General features: G+C 43.0%; 1 protein-coding gene across 1 annotated transcript in view; it reads right to left on the bottom strand.

Annotated features, from left to right (window-relative positions):
• Positions 1 to 16,074, bottom strand: part of mgat4a (alpha-1,3-mannosyl-glycoprotein 4-beta-N-acetylglucosaminyltransferase A) — a 293,796-nt gene that overhangs the window by 15,453 nt on the left and 262,269 nt on the right. Inside the window, exon 12 of the mRNA XM_073044063.1 lies at positions 6,424 to 6,502. Coding sequence (XP_072900164.1) covers positions 6,424 to 6,502 — 79 coding nt within the window. The remainder of the gene's footprint in view (positions 1 to 6,423; positions 6,503 to 16,074) is intronic.

The raw sequence follows: 16,074 nt of genomic DNA, 5'->3' as shown, positions 1-16,074 counted from the left end.
GCCATACCCTCTGATGCCTTGACTGATCAGGAAACAATCAACTTCCGCCTTAAACAGACCCATGGACTTGGCCTCCACTGCAGTCTGTGGTAGAGCATTCCACAGATTTACTGCTCTCTGACAAAAAAAATTCCTCCTTACCTCTGTTCTAAAGGGTCACCCCTTAATTTGAGGCTGTGCCCTCTAGTTTTGGATACCCCCCACCACAGGAAACGTCCTCTCCTCATTCACCCTATCTAATCCTTTCAACATTTGGTAGATTTCAATGAAATCCCTCCACATTCTTCTAAATACCAGTGAGTACAGGCCCAAAGCTGCCAAACGCTCCTCATATGTTAACCCCTTCACTCCTGGAATCATCCTTGTGAACCTCACCTGGCACCAACCATCAAAGTCACTGAAGATCAGATTTCTTCCCCTTTCTGATGTTTGGTCTGAACAACAATTGAACTTCTTGTCTATGTCTACATATGTTTTATGCATTGAGTTGCTGTCACATGATTGGCTAATTAGATATTTGCATTAATGAGCAGATATACAAGTGTAATAAAGGGGCCACTGAGAGTACATAGCAAGTTATAAATCAGACTAGGTTAAAAAAGGCAAATTTATTTTCCTGAGGAAAAATGACCTCAGTTGCCATTATTGACATTTTATTTTAATTCTGGATTTATTCTCTTACTCAATTTTAAATTCTCCAAGGTAGGATCAATATCTCAGCCTCTGGATACTTGTCATGTAACTACCAGTGCCACCTATCCATCCTTCTTGGCTGCTTTCCAGTCAAAAAGTGGGCTTTGAGTATGGTAGGACTGCACACAGCGCCAGTCCAACTTCTTTTAGTAACCAATGATACAAACTCTGAATTGGAGATGATTGATCTACGTTGAACTCTGCTAAATTCCTCAGATCCAAATCCTTTCCTTCTTTGATCTCCTACAATTGTTCAAGATCTCCCTCCAAAGCATCAATGCCTTCACTTCCATCCGTAATTATTAAAAAAGATAGATAGATTATTTAACTCAGGTCTCCGCTACATTTTTTCTTGAACAGGAGAAAATCGGCAGACACTAGAAATCCAAGCAACACACACAAAATGCTGGAGGAAGTCAGCAAGCCAGGCAGCATCTATGGAAAAGAGTACAGTCGACGTTTCGGTCCGTGACCCTTTGGCAGGATTGGAGAAAAGAAGATGAGGACTAGAGTTAAAAGGGGGGTTGAGGGGAGAGAGAAACACAAGGTGATAGGTGAAACTGAGAGGGAGGGAGGGATGAAGATAAGAGCTGGGAAATTGATTGGTGAAAGAGATATAGGGCTGGGGTTGGACAGTAAAGGACAGAAGGCCATGGAAGAAAGAAGAGGAGGGAACACCAGAAGGAAGCAATGGCAGGGCAAGGAAATAAGGTGAGAGCAGGAAAAAGGGATAGGGATTTGTGAAGGAGAGGGCGGGTGTGGTGGGGGGCCATTACTGGAAGTTCGAGAAATCGATGTTTGAGTAGATCCTCCTAGGTTGGCCTGTTTGGGTACAAATTTATTTTTGCCCAGGAGGGCCAAGATATTGCTCAGGAACTTGGCTTTTACTAACACGTGTATATCTATAGGGTGCATCTGGTGAATTTCAACCATTTCCTCAAGCTTACGCCAGAATTCTGAATTCCCACAGGCAACTTTAAGTGAGGGGAAATCAAACAAAATGCTCTGTTTCACCCCGGGGGTGAAGGGCTTATGAATGGTCATAATCAAGGTCAAGGGCTGGCTTGGATCATCAGGGTTTTCAACCTGGCGTTGCCTGATCTCAATAGGTGCCATTCTGGTAGATCTATCTGGGTAAAACCTCTCCCTGAGACATCTCCACACTAATTCCCACACTACATAAAATATAAAAGATGGGTACCAGTTAAACAGCACATACTTAAAACCGCAAAGTAGATACTCCACAGTCTGCCTCTTTTGAGCACCTGAGCTCATGATGCCTGCTGTATTCCTTTGCAAGCTAACTTTGTACTCTGACCGGGAGCCCAGGACAGACTGGTTGGAAGAAGAGTGACTCAGCTTCTGAACTTAAGGTTTTATCCCCCAAATTGGGAGGATGATGGTATACTATCCAGTTGTCTGGATGAATGCAACTTCAACTTCTTTCAGGAAGCTCTACACCATCCTGGGCAAAGAGAAATTTTTTTTTGCCTGACTTGGAGGACAATTTTCTAAGGGATGGAATTGACAGAGAAGCCGTCCTGGTCCCCTACTCTTAAACTTATGCATGCTCCCCGAGGAGACATCATTAGAGAACATAAACTTGATTTTTACAGTTATGCAGATGACACACAATTGTACATAATGGTTGAGCCTTATGATGATAACACCCTATCTTCTCTCACTTCTGTTATGGCTACAAGTGGGTGAGCAATAATTTCCTAAAACTAAATGAATATAAAACTGAAATACTCTTGCTTGGTCCCACTGCCAAAAGAGGTAAATACCTTGATAAACTTGTGAACTTGGCTCTCCTTGTAAAATCAGAAGTAACAAGTCTGGGTACTACCCTTGATTCAGATTTGAATTTAAAATCCCACATAAAGACAGTGAACGGAGCAGTATTTCTACCCTCAAGAAATATTGCAAAGGTACGTCCTTTTCAGACTTGTAATGATGCTGAAAAACTAATTCACACCTTTATATTGTATGGACTACATTACTGCAATGCACGTTTTTTCTGGCCTTCCAAAGCAAACTACTAGCAAACCTCAAATCATTCAGAATGCCACCACTAGACTTTTAACTAAACACCAGGACGAGGAAGCATATCACTTCCTCCTAACTACTCAGCATTGGCGTCCTGTATCTTTTAGAATTGATTTTAAAGTTCTCTTCCTTGTTTTAAAGGCTCTCAATGGTCTGGATCAATCCTGCTCAAGTTCCCACAAAAGATAATTGGCAGGTAGCTTTTTTCTGAACTATGCTCCTAAGCAGGGAATCTCAGTATCTATAACAATAAGAGATGAGGGCTCAGTTAACACTTCTAAACACCAGCTCAAAGCCTACATGTTACCCTGCTCTGAACTAACATCTTTTTGTCTTTTATTTTCATGTTTGCACTTTGTCCTGCTGTAAAGCACTTTGAACTACACTCAACTGATATCTCACCCACCACCCTCAATGCTCATTCCCTATTCCAGTGGTACACAGTGGCTCCAGTGATCATCACCTTGTTGTGGTGGGGAGGCTTGTGAGTTCCTGAGATCCCAAGAGCAATGCTCTCTAGACTTTAGCCATCTGGTGCTTAGTTCCTGGTAGGGTCATCCATGGAGGTAAGGTCAAGAGGAAGATTCCAGACAAAGAGTGATCCAAACAAGACCGCAGTGGTGAAGCTGGTGGAAGATGATGACACATCACAACAGCAGCGAAGGTGGAGGAAGGCTGCAGCAGTGAAGGGTCCCCAGTCGTCTTGCATTCGATACTGTTAAACTCCGAACCCGATCTGTTAAGGTGACTGCCTGCGCATCAGAGTCCCCACGTTAAACAAAGTTGCACACAGGCATTTTCCATTGAGGGAATCCACCCTAAAATTGCAGAGACAACCCCTTTGGAGAACATCACACTCGACTCGAGTGATCGCATTACTGCTACACAGTAAATGTCATCTGACAGGCTATCCTGTAGAAGTTGAAGTAGAGTGGCTTCAGGCAGTTCAGAAACATCACCAGCCACAGGTTTCTATTCAAGTCACAGATGATCCTAATTTGGAAATATATTGATAGTCGCACGTAATTACTGAGTAGGAAGTTCTGGAACTCCCATCCTCACAGCCCTGTGGATGTGACAGCACAGCAGCATCGAACAGGTGGAACAGAAAAACAAACAGGAAATCCAAAATTATTCTATAGGTTTGAGAAAAGGAAAAGGGTTGTAAGAGATGGGGATCTGATCAGAGACCAATACTCACGGTTACAGAAGGCACATTAATACCTGTAATTCATCTTCACCATGGAAGATGATGCTACCAGATTCTGTACAAAGGAAGATACAATTGAGACTTTGAATGATTGATAAAGAGCAGGGATGAGGAAAAAGTAGCTGTACAATGTGGATAAATCAACAGGCTCAGCTGGGATACATTCTTGGTTGCTAAGGGGCTTAAAGAATACAATTCTAGAAGCCCATAGTCTTCTCAGCATCTGAAGATTCAGGGGTGAACACTGACTGCAGGCCAGTTGCTTTAACCTCTGTGCTAGTGAAAATGCTAGGGACAGAATTAACACTCACTGAGACAATTGCTGATTAAATAAAGAAAGCTAGAACTGATTTGTTACAGATAATCTGTGTCTAATATTTAGTCCATTTAAAATCTTCACAGGGGCAGAATTAAACCATTCAGCCCATCGAGTCTGCTCCGCCATTCAATCATACCTTACTTATTTTCCCTCTCAAACCCATTCTCCTGCCTCCTCCACCCCCGTAATCTTTGATGCCCTTACTAATCCAAAACCTATCATTTTTGCTTTACATATACCCAATGGCTTGACCTCCACTGCTCTCTGTGACAATGAATTCTACTGATTCACTACCCTCTGGTTAAATGAAATTTTTCTCATCTCTCCTCTAAAGGGATACCCTTCTATTCTGAGGCTTTCCTCTAAAAAGATGCCATAAGATATGTCGACTGTTTGGAATTGATTGTTAAGGATGAGTTTATGGAGTACATGGAGGCACATGACAAGACAGACCAAAGCCAGTGTGGTTTCCTGAAAGGAAAATCCTGCCTGACTAACCTACTGCAATATTTGAAGAAATTCCAAGCAGGGTAGACAAAGGAAATACAGTAGATGTACTTGGATTTTCAGAAGGCCTTTGACAAGATGCCGCAGATGAGGCTGCTTAGCAAGATAAGAGCCCCTGGAATTACAGGAAGGTTTATAGCATGGATGGAGCATTGGCTGGTTGGCAGAAAACAGAGAGTGGGAATAAAGGGATCCTATTCTGACTGGCTGATGGTTACCAGTGGAGTTCCACAGGGGTCAGTGTTGGGACCGCTACTTTTTACGTTGTATGTCAATGATTTGGACTAAGGTATTTGGACTAAGGATTTGTGGCTAAATTTGCCGATGATACAAAGATAGGTAGAGGAGTGGGTAGTGTTGAGGATACAGAGAACCTGCAGAAAGACTTAGATAGTTTAGGGGAATGGGCAAAGAAGTGGCAAATGAAATACAATGTTGGAAAGTGTATGGTCATGCACTTTGGTGGAAGACATAAACAGGCAGACTATTATTTAGATGGGGAGAGAATTCAAAATGCAGAGATGCAAATGAACTTGGGAATCCTTGTGTAGGATACCCTAAATGTTAACCTCTGGGTTGAGTCGGCAGTGAAGGCGACGAATGCAATATTGGCATTCATTTCTAGAGATACAGAATATAAGAGCAGGGATGTGATGTTGAGGCTCTCTAAGGCACTTGTGAGACCACACTTGGAATATTGTGTGCAGTTTTGGGCTCCTTATTTTAGAAAAGATATACTGACATTGAAGAGAGTTCAGAGAAGATTCACGAGAATGATTCCAGGAGTGAAAGGGTTACCATATCAGGAACGTTTGGCAGCTCTTGGGCTGTATTCCCTGGAGTTCCGGAGAATGAGGGGGAATTTCACAGAAACATTCCGAATGTTAAAAGGCCTGAACAGATTAGATATGGCAAAGTTATTTCCCATGGTAGGGCAGTCCAGGACAAGAGAGCATGACTTCAGTATTGAAGGACGTCCATTTAGAACTGAGTTGTAGAGAAATTACTTTGGTCAGAGGGTGGTAAATCTGTGGAACTTGTTGCCACGAGCGGCTGTGGAGGCTAAGTCATTGGGTGCATTTAAGGCAAAGATAGATAGTTTCTTGATTAGCCAGGCCATCAAAGGGTATGGGGTGAAAGCAGGGGAGTGGGGGATGACTGGAAGAATTGGATCAGCCCATGATTGAATGGCGGAGCAGACTCGATGGGCTGATTGGCCTATTTTTGCTCCTATATCTTATGGTCCTATAGACTGTCCATTTCTCACTATTGACGCTGCTTGACCCAGGGTTCCTCCATCAGTTCATCTTTTCCAATCAACACGCACAAAATGTTGGAGGAACTCGGTGAGTCAGGCAGGGAAATGAACAGTCGACGTTCAGGCTTGATGAAGGGCCTCGGCCTGAAACAACGACAGTTCATTTCCCTCTGTAGATGCTGCCCGACCTGCTGTTTTTCCAGCATTTTGCCATTTTGACCCAGTTTTCCAGGATCTGCAGTCTCTCGTGTGCTTTCACCCCCACTATCATCATCACAGGACAGATAATCATTGTAATGATAATCTGTTCACCTTTCTCATTGTTGAATAATGTAGCTACTTTTAAACACAGAAATAATAAAGCACAAAGATGCTGACATTCTTTACCTTGTAAGGCAAAACCTCAACACTTGTATTCAGCAGCAGGTCCCCTGGATGTTCTGTGTTCCCAGTGTGAAACAAGTATCTGTGAGGATGACAGTAAATGCAGGGATTAAAATAGCTCAAGTGAACCATAGATTACCAGTTACCATTATTAAAACCATGTTACTATTATTTTCACAGTGGCTGATCTACAAATATTCATGAAAATTGTTGATGAATTTTCAAAATGCAATTTTCTGAACAATAAAAATATTGATTTTACAATCTTGTGTAAAGAAATAGAATTGGACTTCATCAGATGAAGTGAATAGTTCTAAATATGAACCATTTGGCCCATCGAGTCTGCTCCACCATTTCATCAGGGCTGATCCATTTTCCCTCTCAGCTCCAGTCTCCTGCCTTCTTCCCATATCCCTTCAAGAATCTATCAACCTCTGTCTTAAATATACCCAATGACTTGGCCTCCACAGTTGCTGGTGGCAACAAATTCCACAGATTGTCTACCTTCTGGCTAAAGAAATTCCTCCTCATCTCCGTTCTAAAAGAATGTCCCTCTGTTCTGAGGCTGTGTCCTCTGGTCTTACAATTACCACCATAAGAAACATCCTCTCCACACCCAAACATGACAATATCTGCAGATGCTGGGAATCCAAGCAACACACACAAATTGCTGGAGGAACTCAGCAGTCCAGGTAGCATCTATAGAAAAGAGTGAGCAGTCGACATTTTGGACCGAGACATTTCATCAGGACTGGAGAAAAGAAGATGAGGAGTCTGTAAGAACGTGGGGGTGGAAGAAGAACCATAAGGTGATAGATAGATACTTTATTCATCCCCATGGGGAAATTCAACTTTTTTCCAATGTCCCATACACTTGTTGTAGCAAAACTAATTACATACAATACTTAACTCAGTAAAAAAATATGATATGCATCTAAATCAATATCTCAAAAAGCATTAATAATAGCTTTTTAAAAGTTCTTAAGTCCTGGCGGTAGAATTGTAAAGCCTAATGGCATTGGGGAGTATTGACCTCTTCATCCTGTCTGAGGAGCATTGCATCGATAGTAACCTGTCGCTGAAACTGCTTCTCTGTCTCTGGATGGTGCTATGTAGAGGAGAAACTGGGAGTGGGAGAGGGGTAAAGTAACGAGCTCGGAAGCTGATGGATGAAGGAAATACAGGGCTGGAGAAGGGGGAATCTGATAAGAGAGAACCGAAGGCCATGGAAGAAAGAAAACGGGAGGAGCACCAGAGGGAGGAGATGAGCGGGTAAGGTTAGGCAAGAGAGGAAAATGGGTATGGGGAGTGGTGAAGGCAGAGGTGGTGGGGGGACAGCATTATGGAAGTTTGAGAAATCAATGTTCGGGGGCTACCCGGACGGAATATAAAGTGTTGCTCATGCAACCTCTGTCCCGCTTGGCGGTGCAATAATATCAGAGCCGGACTCCGGAGCGAAGGTTCCCGAGTTCAAACCCAAGTCGGGTTGAGCATCGAGCTAGCAACTTGTCCTCGAAAAACAAGAATAGCTTGCTACGGAAACACTGTCATGACGGTGCCCCGATAACTCCACTGCCAAGTTAAGGGCTATTCTTCTTCTTCTTCTTCATGCAACCTCAGAATGGCCTCATCACAACAGTAGAGGTGGCCATGGATTGATGTATCAGAATGGGAATGGGAAGTGGAATAAAAGTGGGTGGCCACTGGGAGATCCGCTTTTTCTGGTGGAGTGTAAGTCCTTCACGAAGTGGTCTTCCCATCTACGCCGGGTCTCACTGATATAAAGGAGGCCACGATGGGAGCACCAGATACAGTAGATGGCCCCAACAGACTCGCAGGTGAAGCAATGCCACACCTGGAAGAACTGTTTAGGGCCCTGAAAGGTAGTGAGGGAGGTGGTGTAGGGGTAGGTGTAGCACTTGTCCTGCTTGCAAGGATAAGTGCCAGGGGGGAGATCAGTGGGGAGGGACAAACGGAAAAGGGAGTCAACATAGGGAGCAATCCCTGGAGGAAAAAAAAAGGGTGGGGATAGGGAAAGATGTGCACAGTGGTTCGATCCCATTGGAGATGGCCACACCAACTCCATCGAGGCCTTTTACCATTTGATAGGTTTCAATGAGGTCACCCCTTTTTCTTATGAATGCCAGTGAATACAGGCCCAGAGCCATCAAACACTCTTTATATGACAAGCCTTTCAATCCTGGAATCATTTCGAAAGTTGAAGAATACAGTGCCAAAACACATCCTTGGAATACTATCCAACATAGGCCCAGCACAGCGCCTCTGGCTCACAGCTCCAGCAAGCTGGATCCAGCCCTGATACCCCAGTGCTATCTGTGTGGAGCATGTCTCCCTTGACCCACACAAGTTTCCACTAGACGTTCGCATCCCAAGGACACATAGGTTAATTACACACTGTAACTTATCCCTAGTGTACCGTGAGTGGTAAATTGTACAGTTGTTAGTGCAATCGCTTTGGAGCATCAGCCTGTAAGATCTAAGGTTAGATTCCTGCCACTGCCTGTGAGGAGCTTGTCTGCTCTCTCCAAAGACGTATAGTTAGGGTTGGTGAGTTGTGGACACCTTAAGTCGATGATGAAACCATGGTGCCCTTGCAGGCTGCCCAGCACAATCCTCACTCATTTGATTTTTTCCACAAACCACCTATTTTACTGCAAGTTTCAATGTACATGTGACAAATAATCTTTAAAATCTGTCATGAATGTGGGAGAATGAACTGGGATTAGTGCAAACCTGTGCATGATGGCTGGCACAATCACAATATACTCAATGGAATTGGAATTAATTGTTGTGAGGGGTGAGGAGCATAGTTTTCAAATGCATTCTGTAGGCTCATATAAATAATATCGATAGTCATTCCCCTGCCGAACTGTTTCTTGAATAAAATCCATGCTGGTCAGTTGAAAATTTCCACAATGTTCATCCGTTTAATTTCCCAATAAAATATGGTTTATGGTTCTGATAAAAGGGCTCTGAGACTAAGTATTAGCCCTGTTTCTCTTCTCACAGATGAGATGCGGCCCAACCTGCTGAATATTCCCAGCATTTTCTGTTTTTAGGATGGTCTACGATTCCTTGGATTGCTTCTAATTTTTCTTAAACGCTTAAGTGATCTGTACAATATTCCAACCATACTAAGATTTTTTCCAAATTAAGAGAACTCCAAAGATTATATTTAAGAAGTCTGCAATATTTATAACTACTCCCCTTAATTACCTAGAATATAAATCATCAAGGCTTCGGAATTTATCTCTCTTTATCATTATTTTCTTTATTGCTGTTAATTTGATTAAATTAATTCTGCAAATGACATTAGTTCTGATGGAGCATTAATTTGTAATGAGATATCTGGATGTTCTACTACTGTAAATACTGATCTAAATATTTTTTTAAAATGCTTGCCTTCCTAGGCCAAGGTATGGAGTTTGAAATTTGGGATGTCATGTTGCAGTTGAACAAAACGTCCATTTCTGGCCACCATACTCCAGGAATGATGTTGTAGTAATAATAGGGAAAATGCAGAAAGATTCACCAGGTTGTTTTCTGGAAAGGATGGCTATAGTTATAAGGAGAGTTTGGATGGGCTAAGTTTATTCTCACTCAAACTAAAGGATTGATGGAGCAACCTTATAAAGATCTACAAAATTATGGGGAGCATAGATAGGATATATTGTCAGAATCTTTTTTCCCAAGAGCAGGGAGTCCAGAATGAGAGGGCACTTGATCTAGATTCATCAGGATCTAGAGTCCTGATGAAGAGTCTCAGCCCAAAATGTTGGCTGTTTATTCCTCTCCATTGATGCTGCCTGACCTACTGAGATTCTCCAGCAATTCGTGTGTGTGTTACTCTGGATTTCAAGCATCTGCAGAATCTCTTGTGTTAGAGGGCACAGATTTAAGGTAAGTGGGGAGAAATTCAAAGATCTGACTTGTTTGTTTTTATATTAACTTCCGAAATGAACAATTTTACATTTTGCCACAATGTACTCCATTTGCCCGAGCTCTGCCCATTCATTTAACCTATCCATATCCCTTTTTAGTCTCCTTATGTCTCCTTCTCAATTTACTTTCTTACCTACCCTTATGTCATTAGCTACTTTAGTGTCCCTACCTATAGTGCCATTCATTTATATAATTTGTAAAATACTGATGTCCCAGCACCAACCCCTGCGGAACACTCTTCTTTAAATCTTGCCAACCAGAAGAAGTCACTTCTGTCTTAAATGGGTGTCTCTTTATCTTTAACTGTGTGCACTCAAACATCTTCATCAATGTCCCAGTTGACAATAAATCACATTCATTCTTTACAGCATCGATGGTGTACATGAACAGGAAAATGTTTTTACATTGTGCTTTATTTATGGCAGACTTTGGGTGTAAGACTGCTTTGAAACATTTAATTTTTATCAATTCAGGACTGCAATGAGTCATTCTTGCAGCTCAGTACATCACCATCCATTTTGATTCTACAACCTGCCACCTTCTTTCAGATTGTAGATTTCACTGGAAGCACATTTAAATGCCGTGAGCTTTGCAATATTTATATCATAGGGAAGACGAGCATATTGTCTCTTTCTCTCTCCTTCCACCCAGGAATTAAAATATCCAGTAATGTATAGATTCCCTTCAATTGATCACTGACCAAATATAAACCCAACATGCACAAAAAGCTGGAGGAACTCAGCAGGTCGGGCAGTGTCTATGGAGAGAAACAATATTGATTTCCCTCCATAGATGCTGAATGACCTGCTGAGTTCCTCCAGCTTTTTGTGCACCTTTGGTTTAAACGTGATCACTGCGTGTTGTTCAAGATTTCCTGCATCTGCAGTTCTCGTGTCTAAATGTAAACATAAAGCCACAATTAAGTTTAGTAATCTAAAAACAAATGCTATAAACTTGAACTAAAGGTAGAAAATGCCAGAAATACTCAGCAGGTGCTAGTTCTGTTTTTCTCTCTCTGCAGATGCTGTCTGACGTTGTCCCATCCATCTGAGAAACCAATCACGAGCCTGGGGAAGGTCTTTGACTGCAGCCTAAGAGATGCAGCTGCCACCCAGAAGACCTCCAAGGAGTTAGAAGTCTGGTCCACCAGAGTGGGCAAGTCAGGCCTACCTGGCAAGTTCAAGGCCTGGATCTACCAGCATGGCATCCTCTCCCAAATCCTCTGGCCGATGCTCGTATACAAAATACCCATCTCAACAGTTGAGGCTCTCAAAAGAAAGATCAATGGCTACCTTTCACGCTGACTAGGCCTCTCACTCAGCCTGAGCAGCATTACTCTACACCTTTCCTTCAGCAGCCCAAACGAGGAGCTCATAGTTTCTCATACAAGAGAAGTGCCACTGTACACAGATTCCAGTGACCCCAAAGCCTCATCAGCTGACTTTCAGGTCCAGACAGGAAGGACGAGGACACAGTGGAGATGGCTGAGTCACCTCTGAGGCACAGGAATCTGGTAGGGACAGTGGCGTCTGGTCAGGTGGGGCTGGACAGCTACCCTTCAACCTGCTTTGAAAGGACAAAGGGCAGGGACAGACACAGGAAGGGTAAGATGAGGGAACAGGAACCAATCCTCATAGAGGGATCAGAAGTGGAGAGAGTGAGCGATTTCAAGTTCCTGGGTGCCAAGACTTCTGAGGATCTAACCTGGTCCCAACATATTGATACAGCTACAAAGAAGGCAAGACAGCGGCTTAATTTGGTTTGTCAAGAAAAACACTAGAAAGCTTCTATAGATGTACTGTGGAGAGCATTCTGACAGGCTGCATCACTGTTTGGTACTTGGGGGGGTGGGGGGCACTGCACAGGGCCAAAAGAAGGTACAGGAAGTCGTAAAATTAATGAGCGCCATCTTGGGTACTAGCGTCTGTCGTATCTAAGACCTCTTCTAGGAGTGGTGCCTCAGAAAGGTGATGTCCATTATTAAGGACCCCCATCACCCAGGGCATGTCCTTTTCTGACTGTTACCATCAGGTAGGAGGTACAGAAGCCTGAAGGCACACACTTAGCAATTCAGGAACAGCTTCTTCCCCTCTACCATCCAATTTCTGAATGGAGATTGAACCTCACTTTTTAAAATAAATATTATTTCTGTTGTTGCACTTCTTAAAATTTATATATATGTGTGTGTGTGTGTGTGTGTGTGTGTGTGTATATACATATACACACACATTGTGGTGCCATCCGTCGGTCTTGAGAGACCATAGATCTGCGCCTGGAGTTTCCAGGGCGCAGGCCTGGGCAGGGTTGTATGAGAGACTGGCAGTTGCCCAAGCTGCAGGCCTTCCCCTCTCCACGCCACCGATGTTGTCCAAGGGAAGGGCACTAGGACCCATGCAGCTTGGCACCGGTGACATCGCAGAGCAATGTGTTGTTAAGTGCCTTGCTCAAGGACACAAACACGCTGCCTCAGCTGAGGCTTGAACCAGTGACCTTCAGGTTACTAGTCTGATGCCTTGCCCACTAGGCCACGCACCAATGCAACACACACACACACACACACACACACACACACACACACACACACACACACACACACACACACACACACACACACACACACACACACACACTTACTGTAATTGATTTATTTTTCTTTCTATATTATCATGTATTGCATTGAACTGCTGCTAGTACGTTAACAAATTTCACAACACATGCCAGTGTTAGTAAACCTGATTCTGATCTTATCCAGGAAGAACTTAAACAGCTGTCGAGGAAGTGTGTATCACCAGGATGGTAGGAATGGCGCAGCAGGGAGCTTGGACAAGGTGTGAGGGTGCACTGAAGAAGAAGATCTTCTGGTCCAACATCTGCCAGGCAGAAGCCCAGAGCATCAAGTTCATCCACCAGGCTGTGTACAACGTCCTACCTAGTCCGGCAAACTTTTTTTGCTTAGGGCAAAAGTGAGGCACCATCATGTCCTCCCTGAGGGACCCTGGAACACATCCTCAGTAGCTGCCCAAAAGCTCAGGGAGAAGGGTGCTGCCACTGTCCAGGTCTCTGAAGGTAGTGGCGGAAAGTATCTCCTTGGCAATTAACTACAGTAGGCACATCTGCCAACTCAGAAAGCCAAACTTGCTGTCAAAGCTGGAGACTAATTACAGCCTCAGCCCTGCTCACCACCGCTTCTGACTGGCAACTGAAAACCGATCTTGGCAAGACACTAAAGTTCCCTGACTTCATCACATCATCATTGCTGAGGCCTTACAAGGTCATTCTGTCAGAAACCTTGATGCAGGTGGTCATGGTGGAACTGACAGTTCCTTGGGAAAACTGGAATGAGGAGGTATTTGAATGTAAGAACGCCAAAAACCTGGAGCAGCCAGAGACGAGGATGGGGGGGGGGGGGGGGGCACAATGCGAGCCTAGGGGTGGGGTGTAGAGGTTTTGCTGGCTGCTCACTGTGCCGAACCTACTCTCACTTTGGCATTAAGGGGGCTGCAAAGAAAAGAGCCGTCAGGACCATCCCAGAGCATGCTGAGTGAACCTCCAGAAGGGTTGAGTCCTGTGGACCAGTGTTGCTGGGACACAAGCCAAGCCCTTATCAACCTGGCTGGGTTGCCTGGGCGAGAGTGTCTGATGTTGAAAGACCCGAAACACCTGAAGACCCCAGCTTACATCACTGATGATGTGTTCCAGTGCATCCTACGATGTGTGTCCAGTATTGTGTGTTTTACACAATTTTCAGGCATTTTCATAATCTGACACTAGATGGCTGTGTTTTACAAAGTTTGAAAGAACACGTCTGAACAGCCTTCCTTCTCCATGTCTCCCCATTGAAAATTGATAAAACAGATTACAATTACAGTAAAACCTAAAAAACCCAGTAAATCTCTACAATAAAAATAAAAGGAATTCGGGGAGAGTTCCTCATTTTCTGATGTTCATAGCTAAAAACATCTAAAAAATTGAGTGATTCATGTTGAATCCGAGTTTACTCTGAATTAAATGGTGCCATATGGATAATACGGATTTGAAAAAGTTCCCATGACCATTTTCAGCATCATTTGGAATTCCAAATAATTTGGATTTTGAAGTACGGTTATCCTAAAGCAATCCCCATTACCTCCCAGCAGAATCTAGGTCACGGTTTCAAATCTCATGTTCTGCTTCCATATTCAAATTTTTTTTAATATACGGAGGAGGCAAAAATACTTCAAAAACATTTTAACAGCAGTACAGACTGTAGAGAAGTTCAAACAAAAAAAAAGAATATTTTCTGGCAGAACAGTTTACATTGTCACCAGAAAACATGAGAAAGCCTGGTTTTGGTTCAGAACAAAGCCCAAGGGATTGTTAAATTGACACCTCACATTTCCCAATGATTAAGAAGAAGTGTAAAATATTTACATTGCTTGAGGTGGACTGTGTTAAGTGAAAGGTTTTCCGTTTGAGCTGATCATCGCAGCTTTCTGCAAATCAGGGCACAACTTGTTCAAAGCTCCAATCTAATATCCTGCCCTCACCCTCAACTCCACCAGCACAGTTGGCCTGCCAGCAAGGAGATCGACAGTGGGTGAGTTATTGTTATAAATAGATTTTACTTCATAATGCAAACTTGAAGTGTTTTTTTTCCCCCAATGTGAATTGTTTAGATAAAGGTTATTCCAGAATTGTATGAGCAATCATATTGACACAGATAAATAAACTTTGCCAAACCAATATTACAATATTTCAAAAGGCTCATATTTACCAAGAAAGGTGAATTGCAGACAGCTGTAGAGAATGACAAACTATTTCTCATTTATCTTCAGCAGTGTCTGACTCACAATATAGTAATGAATAATCTAGGATAAGTAAACATTATCTTCTTCTAGTACTTATCTAAATGGACTAACATGTGAGGTGCCCACAGGTCTATGTGGCGACTAGTTAATAGAACATAGAATACTACAATGTTGTGCTAACCTTCTAACTTATTCTAAGATCAATCCAACCCTTAACAACACGCACAAAATGCTGGAGGAACTCAGCAGACTCGGCAACATCTATGGAAAAAGAGTAAGCAGCCAATGTTTTGGGCTAAGCCCCTTCATCAGGACAATTCTAACACTTCTCTCCTACACAGCCTTCCAATTTTCTGTCATCCATGAGTCCAAGAGTTTCTCAAATGTCCCTAATGTATCTGTTTCTACCATCACCCCTGACAGAGTGCTCCATGCACCCACAACTCGGTGCGGAAAAAAGAACTTCACCTGACATCCCACCATACTTTCTCCATTTCCACCCTGGCTATCTACTCTATCTACACCTCTATTGTCCACGTGCCTCAGAGAATTTCTGAATTTGAAACGAGTAATTTGGAATAAGAACATACATGGAGATTTATAGATAGGAGATAACCTCAAGATAGAAGAAACTGCTTCACTATCATAAAATAAATTGGAAAAAAATCTGTCGTAGGAAAAAAGATACAAATACAACGTTGCAAAATGGGGTGATATTTCAGAAAAGCAAGATCAGAGATGGTTAGAGGAAAGGAAAGGACAAATGAATAGAAAGGTGTAAGACCATAGACCATAAGATACAGGAGAATTAGGCCATTTGGCCCATCGATTCTGCTCCGCCATTGCATCATATCAGGTATATGGAGGAATTTAAGGTGGGGGGGTTATATGGGAGGCAGGGTTT

Source organism: Hemitrygon akajei, chromosome 4, assembly GCF_048418815.1.
Source record: "Hemitrygon akajei chromosome 4, sHemAka1.3, whole genome shotgun sequence".
NCBI classification, from domain to species: domain Eukaryota; kingdom Metazoa; phylum Chordata; class Chondrichthyes; order Myliobatiformes; family Dasyatidae; genus Hemitrygon; species Hemitrygon akajei.
This window is presented reverse-complemented; position numbering and strand designations above follow the sequence as displayed.